Here is a 15,363-nt window from a genome sequence, read left to right as displayed (position 1 = left end):
GTTGGTTTGGAAATGATGTCGATATTCATTTAATTAATGAAGGGTCATGCTCAAGAATCAGCTACGGATTGGTGAGGACAAACTGCCAGCTGCTGCAGCAGAAAAGCCAGCTCACAGAAAAGGGACGGCAGCCAACAGACCAGCATCAGCTTACACATGTGACTGCAGCAACAGAGACTGTCTCGCATCGGTCCCTTCAGTCACAGGCGATGCTGCTTGGTCCAAGCAGACAGCCCAATTAGACATTAGGTCGGATATACTCTATCCATGGTCAGCCATGACCGAAGGAGGCCTACTACTACTGGTCGTGCTCCACCCTTTATGCTCGACTTACGGCCGCTCCCTCTCTCTATCATTCTTTCTGTGACGTGAGCACTGGTGTGATGGCCTTGTACCTCACTTTTGATGTAATCTTTTGCTTTTCTTACGATTTCAGGATTTCCCAGATGTAGACCAGTTGCTGTTCTTGCGCCTACCAGCAAGCCCGTCAGCTCGCTCATTTCCCTTAACACCTGCATGTTCCGGGTAGTATGACCATGTAATGCTTTTGAATCTGGAAGCTGTGCATTGCCAAATGCCATTCTGGGCTCCCCATTCAACTTTCAGTTTTATGTAGGAGGTCCACTGAGTCAGGTCAGTGACAATCATGGCATGATGATTTCCAGTCAGGTCAGTGACAATCATGGCGTGATGATTTCCAGTCAGGTCAGTGACAATGATGGCGTGATGATTTCCAGTCAGGTCAGTGACAATCATGGCGTGATGATTTCCAGTCAGGTCAGTGACAATCATGGCGTGATGATTTCCAGTCAGGTCAGTGACAATCATGGCGTGATGATTTCCAGTCAGGTCAGTGACAATCATGGCGTGATGATTTCCAGGCACACGAACAGATGGGGATGAGCATGATGGATGCTGTATCCTTTTCACAAAAACTGATCCATTTACTAAATTAGTGTAAAAATGTTGGCACTTTATGTGATCCACTGTGAGTCTGTGTTACCTTTTCTGCTTTTTTTTTCTTCTTTTCTTCACATTTAACATTTTCTCCTTTTACATGTTTGCGTTATGTATGAAAGAGGATGCTTTTTCTTTCTTCATTAGTTTCATCTTTAAATGAATGTGAATGAACGTGGAGGAAATACTGAATGAATTAAGAAACAAAAACAAACAAAAAAACAACAACAAAACAATAACAAATACAATTTAAAGAAAAACAAACAAACAAAAAAAACGAAACAAAAAAAACAACAACAAAAACCACGTCACTCACCTTAAACCTCCGGTCATACTTGTTGACAGCACTGGCAAACTCGATGCGCTCTCGCTTGCCAACCAGGGCGCGTAACTCTGGGTTGTCATCCAGACCGAGGTAGTCTCCCACGAAGTTCCTGTTGAGGCTGTGGCGCCTTCGCTCCTTCTTTTGGTACAGCAGGTCAGAGGCTGCAGGGGTGGGGGGTGGGGGTGACGGAGGGGGGAGGAGGAGGAGGGAGGCAAGGAATAATGATAATAATCTGAATTCGTCATTTTTCTGTGGTCCACGCGATATCCAGTACTAACGCTGCTGAAAGAGCCTAACACCATTCAGCTAAATGTTAAACAAGACCTAAAAACATGATGAAAAACAGGTGTGTTAGTTTCAGTTTCTTTTCCTGGAGGTGTCAAAGCATGCGGAACTGATCCATCATATGCTACATCATATCTGCTGAAAAACCCCAAACATATATACATATATGAAGTAGATGCCTGACTTATGCACAGACGCAACACACTGGGCAGGCGTAAAAACTACCAAATCCTGAAAAACAGATGAATACATAATGCAGGCCTGTTAGCACCTGAACCCCCATCATGCGAATTTGCATGCAGAAGATTAACGTTAAAGATCCCCTAATCCATGTCCGTGTTCCCTGGGTTATGGAAACAGGGGTACATCCCATAAGCACACCCTCAAAAACGGAGCTTAGTTTCTTACACAGTGAGCCAAGAACAGTGAAACACATAATAATAAACCCCTAAAACTAAAACGCTCTTACATGCAGCAGAATGTGGAAGTTGCAGCCCACAAACGTGGAAGAAGAATTTCAGTTTCAGTTTCAATGACATGTCAAAGAGTGCGGACTGATCCATAAAAGATACATTATATCTGCTCTAATAAAAAAAAAATATATAAGAAAAATAAAAATAAAAAAATCAAAGAAAAGATGCCTGATGATCGCATAAACCTGACGTGCTGACAGGCCTTGACAGGCTACCCTAGATTTGTGTAAGACGTCAACTTGGAACGGAGAAGAAAAAGTAAAGTGAAAGATTTGTAGTAAATGGAGTGCTGGCCTAGTGGTAACACGTCCGCCTAGGAAGTGAGAAAATCTGAGAGCACTGGCTCGAATCCTGCAGCTGACAGTATTTTCTTCCCCTCCACCAGGCCTTGAATGGTGGCCTGGACGCTAGTCATTCGGATGAGACAATAAACTCAGGTCTCATGTGTAACATGCATTTAGCGCACGTAAAAGAACCCATGGCAAAAAAAAAAGGGTCGTTTCTGGTAAAATTCTGAAGAAAAATCCACTTCAAAAGGAAAACAAATAAAATTGCAGGCAGAAAAAATTACAAAGAAATGGTTGTGCTTTCAGTGTAGCGACACGCTCTCCCTGGGGAGAACAGCCCGAATTTCACACAAAGAAATCTGTTGTGACAAAAAGAGTAATGCAATACAATACAATACAATGTAGAAGGCAAATTACAGAACTAAAACAAGAGCAAAAGCAGCAGCAGCAGCAGAAGAAGAAGAAGAAGAAGACCAGGCAGCACTAAGGGTGCCGACAAACACAGCACTCACCCTCAGAGCGAAGCTTGAAGTACAGTTTCTGGGCGTAGTGACGTCGCCACGCCTTCTGGATCACACGGGCGTAGCCATCAAACTTCCTCTCCCTCATCTCCTCCAGCAGAAACAGCTGTCAGCAAAGCATGGGTAATTATGGAACTGAGGTTCGGTTCTCTAACTCAGGTTAACGCTTAGAAAAAAAGAAGAAAAAAGCATGATGATTCGTGTGGTATAATGCACAATTGTACATGTATTGTTTCATATGAGGCTCTTAAAGCCCATTATGTGGGGAGATTGTGCCAAAAATGAGTATGATATATCATTATTATTACTATGTAAAAGATAGTATTCTGTGCTAAGGAGTGTGTCTCATCCCAGCTATGATGGTGTTTGCATGCAGTGTGATCATCAATGATGAAGCCATCGACCGACTCCCCCAGGTGCCAGTCAGTGAGTCGTTGGATGCCATTCCAACTTTGGAGGAGACCCAGAAAGCTATTCGTCTGCTATCCAATGGCAAAGCCCCTGGCTCAGACTCCATTCCAGCTGAGGTCTACAAAGAAGGTGGTATGGCGCTGACTGAGAAGCTTCATCAGCTGTTCCAGCTCATCTGGCAGCATGAGGCAGTTCCACAGAACTTCAAAGACGCTTCCATCATACACCTGTACAAGCGCAAAGGAAATCGTCAGGCCTGTGACAACCATCATAGAATATCCCTGCTGTCTGTTGCAGGCAAGACTCTGGCCAGAGTGCTACTGAACCGTCTCATAGCGCACCTTGAGCAAGGTCTCCTACCAGAGAGCCAGTGTGGCTTCCGGAAAGAACGCGGGACTATCGACATGGTGTTTGCTGCCAGGCAGCTCCAGGAGAAGTGTCAGAAACAGAACGCCGACCTTTACTCCACCTATGTCGATCTGACCAAGGCTTTTGATACTGTTAGCAGAGATGGCCTTTGGAGAATCATGGCGAAGTATGGATGTCCCAGAAAGTTCATCACCATCATATGGCAACTACATGATGGGATGCTGGCCCGAGTCCAAGACAACGGAGAGACTTCAGAACCATTCCCTGTCTCCAACGGAGTCAAGCAAGGGTGTGTTCTTGCCCCCACCCTGTTCAGTCTCATGTTTTCAGCCATGCTGACAGATGCCTTCAGAGACGCTGACGTAGGCATTGGCATCAGGTACCGCACAGATGGCTCACTCTTCAACCTCAGGAGGCTTCAAGCAAAAACTAATTTATGTGGCATTATTATGCGGAATGCATGTATTATACATGTATCATGCGGAAGTTCGCAAGTGTACTGACCGACTCTGGGTTCTTGATGAAGACCTTGGTCTTGCCCAGCTGAAACTGGTCGCGGTCCATGTTGACGCAGTTCATCAGGTGCGTCACGCCCCCCCGGGGGTCGCCCCGCCACGATGGGTACGTCTCGGGGGTCAGGATGGCATACCTGGGGCAAGGGCCATATTTTGTCAGCACATTATCATGATAGTGATGATGATGATGATAATAATAATGATGACATTCATGATAATGATAGTGATGATGATGATGATAATAATAATGACGACATTCATGATAATGATAGTGATGATGATGATGATGATAATAATAATGATGACATTCATGATAATGAATAACGATAACGATAATAATAACTATCCATGTGTGTGTGTGTGTCTTTGTGTGTGTATCGTACTAATCATCATCATTATAATCATAAGAATTATAATAATAATAACATTAATCGCAGTAATAATAATCATCATGATAATGAGAGTGATGATGATAGCAATTGTAATGACTGTAAGAATAATGCTAATGATAATAAGTGGAAGAAGAACAATAAGTGTGTGTGTGTGCGTGCGTGTGTGTGTTCGTGCGTGCGTGTGTGTGTATGTGTGTGAGAGTGTGAGCGAGTGCTTGTGAGTGTGTAGTGTGTGTGTGTGTGTGAGTGTATGTATGAGTGTGAGTATGTGTGAATGTGTTTGTGTGAGTGTTTGTGTGAGTGTGTGTGTGTAAATGTGTGTGTGTGTGTGTGTGTGTGTGTGTGTGTGTGTGTGTGATTGACTATATCTTAATTTACATAATTCCTTATGTTACTCAGCTTCAGTTCTTTGTTTTTTCAGTGTGTGTACGTGCACCTTTCTGTACCTTTTGAAAAGACAATAAACAATTCTTGACACTAGAGTCCTGATCATGATGGTCGTTACCTTTTGAGGAACTTGGCGAACTCTCTCCTGTAGGCAAAGCCAGCTCTCCGCACACGGATGTTCTCCTTCAGACCCAGGTACTCCACCTGGTGCTTCACTCTGGAAACACACACACACACACACACACACAGATATATACACATAAACCCAAAGACACACACACACATGGACACACACACACACACACACACACATACACACACGCTAATAGACAAACATACACATACAACTCACCCCACTGACTCATCAAACTGACTCACCACAGTGACTCACCACATCGACTGACTGACTCATCACACTAACTCACCACACTGACTCACTGTCCCAACACACTGACTCACCAACTCACCACACTGACTATCTGTCTACACCGACTCACAACACTGACCCATCATTTTGACTCACCAATTCACCACATTGACTCACTGACTCATCAGACTGGCTCACCAACTTACCACACTGACTCACCACACTGACTATCTGTCTACACCGACTCACAACACTGACCCATCATTCTGACGCACTGACTCATCACACTGACTCACTAACTTACCGCACTGACTCGCCACACTGACTATCTGTCTACATCAACTCACAACACTGACCCATCATTCTAACTCACCAATTCACCACACTGACTCACTAACTTACCGCACTGATTCACCACACTGACCCACCATTTTAACGCACAAATTCACCACATTGACTCACTGACTCATCACACTGACTCACTAACTTACCGCACTGACTCACCACACTGACTATCTGTCTACAACGACTCACAACACTGACCCATCATTCTGACTCACTGACTCATCACACTGACTCATCACACTGACTATCTATCTACACTGACTAACCACACTGACCCATCATTTTGACTCACCAATTCACCACACTTGACTCACTGATTCATCGCACTGACCAACTTACCGCACTGACTCATCACACTGACTATCTATCTACACTGACTAACCACACTGACCCATCATTTTGACTCACCAATTCACCACACTGACTCATCACACTGACTCACTAACTTACCGCACTGACTCACCACACTGACCCATCATTCTAACTCACCAATTCACCACACTGACTCACCACACTGACCCATCATTTTGACTCACAAATTCACCACATTGACTCACTGACTCATCACTCTGACTCACTAACTTACCGCACTGACTCACCACACTGACTTATGTCTCCAACGACTCAAAACTGACCCATCATTCTGACTCACTAACTCATCACTCTGACTCACTGACTCATCACACTATCTACACTGACTAACCACACTGACCCATCATTTTGACTCACCGATTCACCACACTGACTCACTGATTCATCGCAATGACCAACTTACCGCACTGACTCACCACACTGACTATCTATCTACACTGACTAACCACACTGACCCATCATTTTGACTCACCAATTCACCACACTGACTCACCACACTGACTACCTGTCTACACCGACTCACAACACTGACCCATCATTCTGACTCACCAACTCACCACACGGACTCATAACACGGACTCACCGACTGTCCTCCCAGTCCCGGGCCTTCTTGGTCTCGTTGGGTTTGATGCAGCGGATGTAGTGAGGGGTGCACTTCATCAGAGTGTCAACCAGCTTGTTGGCCTGCGTCTGTACACACCACAACACACTGTCTACACACCACTACACAATGTCAACACACATCAATACACATTATTTGCACATGGCCTGTGTACACAAACAGACCTGATGCAACGGATGTAGTGAGGGGTGCACTTCATCAGTGTGTCAACCAGCTTATTGGCCTGCGTCTGTACACACCACGACACACTGTCTACACACCACTACACATTATGCATGCCAGTGCACACTGTCTACACACATCAGTGCACATTATTTGCACATGGCCTGAGGTATACAATGTGTTTGAAGTTTTGGACTTCATTAGTGTGTCAACCAGTTTGTTGGCCTGCATCTCTACACACCATGACACATTGTTTACACACCAGTACACATTATCGATACAAGGCCTGTATACACAATGGGTTTGATGCAGCGGATGTAGTGAGGGCACGTCTTCAGTGTGTCAATCAGTTCGTTGGCCTACGACTGTATACACAACGACACTGTCTACACAACACTACATATTATCTATACACTACAGTACACATTGTGTACACACATCAGTACATATTATCAGCACATGCACTTCATCAGCAAGTCAACCAGTTTGCTGGCCTGTGTATGTATACGCCATGACACACTGTCTACACACCACTACACATTATGCATGCCAGTACACACTGTCTACACACGTCAGTGCACATTATTTGCACATGGCCTGAGGTATACAATGTGTTTAAATGTGGTGGATGTAGTGAGGGGTGCACTTCTTCAGTATGTCAATCAGTTCGTTGGCCTGCGTCTCTACACACCACTACACATTATCTATACACTACAGTACAAATTGTGTACACACATCAGTACATATTATCAGCTCATGCACTTTATCAGCAAGTCAACCAGTTTGCTGGCCTGTGTATGTATACACCATGACACACTGTCTACACACAACTACACAATATCAACACACATCAGTACACATTATCTGCACATGGCCTGTATACACAATGGGTTTGATGCAGCGGATGTAGTGAGGGATGCACTTCTTTAGTGTGTCAATCAGCTAGTTGGCCTGCGTCTGTACACACCATGACACATTGTCTACACACAACTACACAATGTCTACACACATCAGTACACATTATCTGCACATGGCCTGTGTACAGAAATAGGTCTGATGCAGCGGATGTAGTGAGGAGTGCACTTCTTCAGAGTGTCAACCAGTTTGCTGGCCTGTGTCTGTACACACAACACATCGGCTGTGAGCACACCAATACTCATTATCGACACATCCTACCACACTCCTCAATATAATGATACACATAGATGTGGTGAAGCATATATGAATTTGTCTGAATGCAGTGACACCTCCTTGAGAAAATGAAACTGGGAAAAAAGTCTAGATTCAGTATCCTCATTTATTTTCCTTCATAAAAACATGTACTTTCTTTCTGTATCTCTACAGTTCTTTGTGTTAAAGAAAGAAAACCTCAGGCACTGAATGGGTTAATCAAATAAAAAATAACTGATAAAACAACAAATCAAAGAGATCAATCAGCTTCAGATCGGCTCTGTTTAAATATACCCAGATTCAAACACTCCAATGTCAGCCACCGTTCATTCTCTACCTCTAGACCTTGCATTTGGAATGAACTTCCTCTTTTGCTACGTCGGGTCTTCACACTCAGTCTGGCCTTAAAACCCACCTCTTCCCAAGACAGCTTCCCTCCTCTGCCTCTTCCTTGTCTTCAATTTCCCCAGTTTAGAGTTATGCATGCGTGAGAATGAACGGCTTGAAAGCACTTTGATTTGTCTGTGCACAAGATTCAGCGCCATATACATACTAATTATCATTATTATCATTATCATTATTATTAATGACCTTGATCTTGCTGCTGGCAGTGGTGGGGCGACCTCGGGTCTGCTGACTCACGTCCTCAGGAAACAGGTTTCTGATGAATGGCCTGAAGATAACACACACAGACGTTAAGGAAACAGGTTTCTGATGAATGGCCTGAAGATAACACACACAGACGTTAAGGAAACAGGTTTCTGATGAATGGCCTGAAGATAACACACACAGACGTTAAGGAAACAGGTTTCTGATGAATGGCCTGAAGATAACACACACAGACGTTAAGGAAACAGGTTTCTGATGAATGGCCTGAAGATAACACACACAGACGTTAAGGAAACAGGTTTCTGATGGATGGCCTGAAGGTAACACACACAGACGTTAGGTTTCTGATGGATGGCCTGAAGGTAACACACACAGACGTTAAGGAAACAGGTTTCTGATGAATGGCCTGAAGGTAACACACACAGACGTTAAGGAAACAAAGAAATGAACAAATAAATAAACAGATTTTTTTCCTAATATTACGTTTATCTTAACGCCTCCTCAGCCAGAGCTCACGAAGACAGAGCATGGTCCACATCTCTCGCCTTTGCCCACTCGGGAAAAACCCTGCTCCCTTACTGATTTCTACCTGAGAGACGTCTCACACTTCAGCAAGGATGGCTCAACAGGCATCGCCTCCGCAGTGGTCGCACAACAAGCCATCGCCGTGCACAGACAGTACAACAGGTGAGCCCTCCACCTTGTCGTGCCATTCTGCACTAGTGGGTCACGGTAAAGTATGTGAAGTAAAATGACGGGTGCAATAACCGAATGGTTAAAGCGCTGGACTTTCAATCTGAGGGTCCTGGGTTCGAATCTCGGTGCACCTGGTGGGTAAAGGGTGGAGATTTTTCCGATCTCCCAGATCAACATATGTGCAGACCTGCTAGTGCCTGAACCCCCTTCGTGTGTATGCGCACGCAGAAGATCAAATACGCACGTTAAAGATCCTGTAATCCATGTCAGCGTTCGGCGGGTTATGGAAACAAGAATTTACCCAGCATGCACACCCCCGAAAACGGAGTATGGCTGCCTACATGGCGGGGTAAATAAAAAACAAACAAATGGTCATACACGTAAAATGTTAAATGTCTGTCTGAGTGTGTATGTGTGTGCGTCTGAAATCTGATTGAATGACACAGGAAACGAAGGATGAGTGCCCAGTGGCAGCCGTCAGTCGGCTCTACCCAGGTAGGCAGCCTGTGGTGCAAATGTCCCCGTGTATGTAAAGCGCTTAGAGCTTGGTCGCTGACTGAGGATAGTCACTATAGAAGTATCCACATCAATCAATCAATCAAGTAAAAAAGGAAAATTTCTATCTAAAATTACGTTGAAGTAACATACTTACTATGACCCACATTTAAGACCCTCCCTGCTTCCTGTTCTCTCTGCTCACTGCACTGGTTACGGTTAGGTGCCGTCAAAAGAGGAAGCTAGTCAGGGATACAGAGGGGAGGTAACCTGCTTCTGGGAGGTTACTGACTGTAGCTACTTTTGTTTTCTCCGCATAGGCGGGTAGTAGTTTGCACAGGACAGGAATCGGACTCCCTGCCGGAGTCTGCACTAGTGGGTCACAGTAAAGTATGTGTAGTTAAACTTCAATTTTATGGAAACTGAATGAACGATGAAATCATTATTTTTTTTAGATATGAACAAATAAATAAACTTCAGTAAATCAGGAAACTTACTGAATAAATGACTGAATAATACATTCTTTTGGAATCATCAGTTCAAGAAAATAATGAAATAATAATCATGGAACCAGGTTTCTGATGAGCAGCCTAAGCGCTGTACACAGGGGTTAGAAAATGAAGAAATGAATAAACAAATACACTTATGTAAATAAGGAAACTAAATAAATAAATGATTTGAATACTTCCTTCTTTAACAATCATCAATAAAACAGGCTTCTGATGAACGGCCTGAACACACGGGTTAGAAAATGAAGAAATGAGAGTAAGTAAACTGGAGTACTGCATTATTTTGTATATGTATTTCTTTTTATCACAACAGATTTCTCTGTGTGAAATTCGGGCTGCTCTCCCCAGGGAGAGCGCGTCGCTACACTACAGCACCACCCATTTTTTTTGTATTTTTTCCTGCATGCAGTTTTATTTGTTTTTCCTATCGATGTGGATTTTTCTACAGAATTTTGCCAGGAACAACCCTTTTGTTGCCGTGGGTTCTTTTACGTGCGCTAAGTGCATGCTGCACATGGGACCTCGGTTTATCGTCTCATCCGAATGACTAGCGTCCAGACCACCACTCAAGGTCTAGTGGAGGGGGAGAAAATATCGGCGGCTGAACCGTGATTCGAACCAGCGCGCTCAGATTCTCTCACTTCCTAGGTGGACACGTTACCTCTAGGCCATCACTCCATTATTCTTTGTCGTGACAGATGGCTCTGTGTGAAATCTGGGCTGCTCTCCCCAGGAAGAGCACATCACTATAGTAGCTGCACCCTTTTTTTCTTTTTCTATATAATTTTCTGACTCCAAGTGTATTTATTTCCCCTTCAAAGTGATTTTTTTCGACAGAATTTTGCCAAAAACAACCCTTTTGGTGCCGAGAGTTCCTTCATGTGCATGCCACACACACAGAACCTCTGTATATCATTTCATCCGAATGACTAGCATCCAGACCAAGACTAAAGGTATAGTGGAGGTGGAGGGATCAGACAGGATACTGGTGAGTGTGGAATCTGATCCCATGCACTCAGATTTTCTCACATCCTCGACAGACGCATTACCACTTGGCAACCGCCCCAATTAATGATGAATGATGATGATATGGATTCTTGTAAAGCATTTTACAAACTCTGGGTCATTTGCACAACAGGCTGCCTACCTGAGTAAAGCCGAGTGACGGCTTCAGTTGGCACTAATCATTCGTTTCCTGTGTCATTCAATCAAATTTCAGGCATGCACACATACACACTCAGACAGACATGTAAAATTTTACGTGTATGACCATTTTGTTTATTTACCCCGCCATGTAGGCAGCCATACTCTGTTTTCAGGGGTGTGCAAATTGGGTGTGCTCTGGTTTCCAAAACCACCGAACTCTGACATGGATTACATGCGTATCTGATCTGAGCACATATACACATGGAGGGGATTCAGACACAAGCAGGTCTGCACAGATGTTGACCTGGGAGATCGGAAAAGTCTCCACCCTTTACCCACCAGGTGCTGTTCAAACCTGGGACCCTGAAATTGAAAGTCCAATGCTTTAACCACTCGGCTATCTATATATAAAGTAAATAAACACCAACAACAACAAAAAAGCAGCGCCAAAAAGCACAGCATGACATACACATTGCTGCCCTGCATCAGCTGGATGAGGTCGTTGAAGAGGACGTCCCTGTTGCGCTCACAGAAGCCAACGGCGTCGTAGGACACCTGCCCGGCGTAGTGGTGGATGATGAAGCCCACGCTGGTCCCCTGGAAGTGCTTGTTGGTGCCCACGTGGCCCGCCAGTTTCTGCATACATTGGGGGGGAAAACAGCACACCTCACTTAGACTTCCTCTTACATGTTACTTACAGCTCTCTGGCATGTACTGTATTGTATCGTATTACTCTATTTGTCATCACAAATTTCTCTGTGGGAAATTCGGGCTGCTCTCTCCAGGGAGAATGTACTGCAACACTGAGAGTGCCACCCATTTTTTTTTTTTTTTTTCCCTGCAGTTGTATTTGTTTTCCTATCGAAGTGGATTTTTCTACAGAATTTTGTCAGGGACAACCCTTTTGTTGCTGTGGGTTCTTTAACATGTGCTAAGTGCATGCTGCACATGGGACCTCAGTTTATTGTCTCATTTGAATGACTAGCATCCAGACCACCACTGAAGGTCTAGTGGAGGGGGATAAAATACTGGTGACTGTGGGATTTGAACCAATGCTCTCAGATTTTCTTTGCTTCCTAAGTGGACAGGTTACCACTGGGCCATCACTCCACATGAAAGAGGGCAGCAGCAAGGAACCACCACTCTCCTCATGTTTTCAAACAGCCTCTGAACAGGTACCCCCAGGTCGATGGGCGCAATAGCTGAGTGGTTAAAGCGTTGGACTGTCAATCTGAGGGTCCCAGGTTTGGCGCCTGGTGGGTAAAGGGTGGAGATTTTTACGATCTCCCAGGTCAACATATGTGCAGACCTGCTAGTGCCTGAACCCCCTTCGTGTGTATATGCAAGCAGAAGATCAAATACGCACGTTAAAGATCCTGTAATCCATGTCAGTGTTCGATGGGTTATGGAAACAAGAACATACCCAGCATGCACATCCCCGAAAACGGAGTATGGCTGCCTACATGGCGGGGTAAAAACAGTCATACACGTAAAAGCCCACTCGTGTGCATACGAGTGAATGCAGAAGAAGAAAGAAGAAGTACCCCCAGGTCTCTTACATGTAGAAAGACACAATGAATCACGCTAGATCCTCTGTTGGTTGGTGAGTTTGTGTTGGAATAAGGTAATACAGACACACCTAGTCTCACCTTACCCGCACCCCTGCAAGGATGCGCGTGCGCGCGCGCGCACACACACACACACACACAACAACCCCTCCCCTCTGAACCCCACCCCAATCCACCACTTCCACACACACACAAATACACACACACAAACATCCTTAGACAACATATACTCACAAACACACCCATCCACACATGCTCACAAACACACACACATATAAACACACATCTTCACAAACACACACATCCTCGAACACAAACACACACACATAAAAAAACACCCTCCCCTCCCCTCTCAACCCCACACCACCACCTCTGAAAACACACACATAGAACACCAACTCAAATTCCTGAACTGAAATCATCTTCAGCGTTGATGATCTTCAGCAGTCCATTGTTAATGTATGACTTTTTCAACTCCTTGTTAAGTAGTCCAGTTGGTTCGCTGTTATAGTATTTAGTTTTTCATTAGAAATATGTAGAAATATGTTATATTGTTATGTTTTGTTTTGTTTTTTAACAAAACTTAAATCAATCATTTTCTATATGTAACACACACACACACACACACACACACTTTCACTTACTCGCATGCGTACACAGTAATTCCCCCCCACCCCCACCGCCCTCCGCCCCAGCACCCCCTCCTCCCACTCGATTTTTTTTTCCTACCCTTGTCTAATATCACTTACAGTGAAAAGACGTTCAACTAAAGAACGAACACAACACCACCCAGTTCCCTCCCTGCCTGCCCTCCACCCCACCCCACTCCTCCTACCCTCCCATCCACCCCACATCCCCACCCACACACCTGCATGAGCTTCTCATCGGCGCCCTCCGACACGGCGTGCATGGTGGCACAGATGTCGTCCAGGATACACATGATGCCTGGAGGGCTCTTGTTCTCGATCAGCTCGCACACCACCTTGTTGTTGAAGTAGTCGATGGGCGTCCACTTGATGCCCTCCTGCACGTACTCCTCCTGCACACACACACACCCCCCCCACATCCAGTTTGTGTCGAATCATTTAAAAAAAATTTCAAATTTCTTTTCTTTTTTTAAAATAAACATTTCTTATTTTGAGTTTCACATTACTTGAGACATACAGACATACAATAATAATACTATTTGTAATTATTTTTAATATTATTTGCTATTATGCATTATTTAAACTATAAATCAGAAAAGTATGGAAAGAAAAAAGTCACATGCACTATATATAAAAAAAACAACAACAACCAACAAACGAAAAAAAACCCCAACAAACCCCAAAATAACGACAAAAAACCAACAAACCCCATTACATTTGTGGCTGTCTTTCCTCATTCTCATCTCTCTCCCCTCTCTCATTTTGCCTAGTATTGTGGCACATACCCCACGCCCCCTACCCCCCCCCCCCCCACCCCCAATAAAACAAACAAAACCCCCCCAAAAAAACAAAAAAAAAACAACATATCCATCAAGACGTTTTGAGCAAATAAATCGACGGGTGCAATAGCTGAGTGGTTAAAGCGTTGGACTGTCAATCTGAGGGTCCTGGGTTCGAATCACGGTGACGGCACCTGGTGGGTAAAGGGTGGAGATTTTTACGATCTCCCAGGTCAACATATGTGCAGACCTGCTAGTGCCTGAACCCCCTTCATGTGTAAAGACATGCAGAAGATCAAATACGCACGTTAAAGATCCTGTAATCCATGTCAGCGTTCGGTGGTTTATGGAAACAAAAACATACCCAGCATGCACACCCCCGAAAACGGAGTATGGCTGCCTACATGGCAGGGTAAAAACAGTCATGCATGTAAAAGCCCACTTGTGTACATGCGAGTGTACGTGGGAGTTGCAGCCCACGAAAGCAGAAGAAGAAGAAGAAGAGCAAATAAATCAAAATCAAACTATAAATGTCATCCTATACAAGACTCAGCACCTTTCACTGCTTCCTCACTGACATCCACCAAGCCCCTCCCCCTCATCTCAGCTTCCCATCGTGTGTGGGGTGGGTGGGGGTGCGGGGTGCAGGTGTGTGCTGATTATCTGGTTGCGGTTTTCCGCAATTTATCTTCATTCTTATCTTATCTGTCTATTATAATCAATGTGCAGTATAGTAGGCTATGTTTATAATTATATTCAAATAATGTTTCTTAATTCTTTCTGTTTTTACATTAAGAATACTAGTTATTACCTGCAGTGTGTGGATGTATGTATGAAACGGTGTATGTGGTATTTTTTTACATTTGTATCTTCGTAATATTCGTAAAAGCTGTTGTTGACTTTTACAGTTATGGTCCCCATGTTGTTTACTTGTCTATGTTGTGATAATGCACC

General features: G+C 44.2%; 1 protein-coding gene across 2 annotated transcripts in view; it reads right to left on the bottom strand.

Annotated features, from left to right (window-relative positions):
• LOC143297451 (unconventional myosin-If-like) overlaps positions 1-15,363 on the bottom strand; it is a 77,231-nt gene that overhangs the window by 30,598 nt on the left and 31,270 nt on the right. For both annotated transcript variants that reach the window (XM_076609831.1, XM_076609832.1), the window contains exons 13-20: positions 13,852-14,022; positions 11,885-12,051; positions 8,552-8,633; positions 6,590-6,696; positions 5,041-5,139; positions 4,133-4,277; positions 2,840-2,954; positions 1,274-1,443 (exon numbers count right to left, since the gene is read on the bottom strand). In XM_076609831.1, the coding sequence (XP_076465946.1) occupies positions 1,274-1,443; positions 2,840-2,954; positions 4,133-4,277; positions 5,041-5,139; positions 6,590-6,696; positions 8,552-8,633; positions 11,885-12,051; positions 13,852-14,022 (1,056 nt within the window). The remainder of the gene's footprint in view (positions 1-1,273; positions 1,444-2,839; positions 2,955-4,132; positions 4,278-5,040; positions 5,140-6,589; positions 6,697-8,551; positions 8,634-11,884; positions 12,052-13,851; positions 14,023-15,363) is intronic.

This window comes from Babylonia areolata, chromosome 22 (genome assembly GCF_041734735.1).
Source record: "Babylonia areolata isolate BAREFJ2019XMU chromosome 22, ASM4173473v1, whole genome shotgun sequence".
In the NCBI taxonomy this organism is placed as follows: domain Eukaryota; kingdom Metazoa; phylum Mollusca; class Gastropoda; order Neogastropoda; family Buccinidae; genus Babylonia; species Babylonia areolata.
The sequence above is the reverse complement of the archived record's forward strand: the minus strand, read 5'-3'. Positions and strand labels throughout refer to the sequence as shown.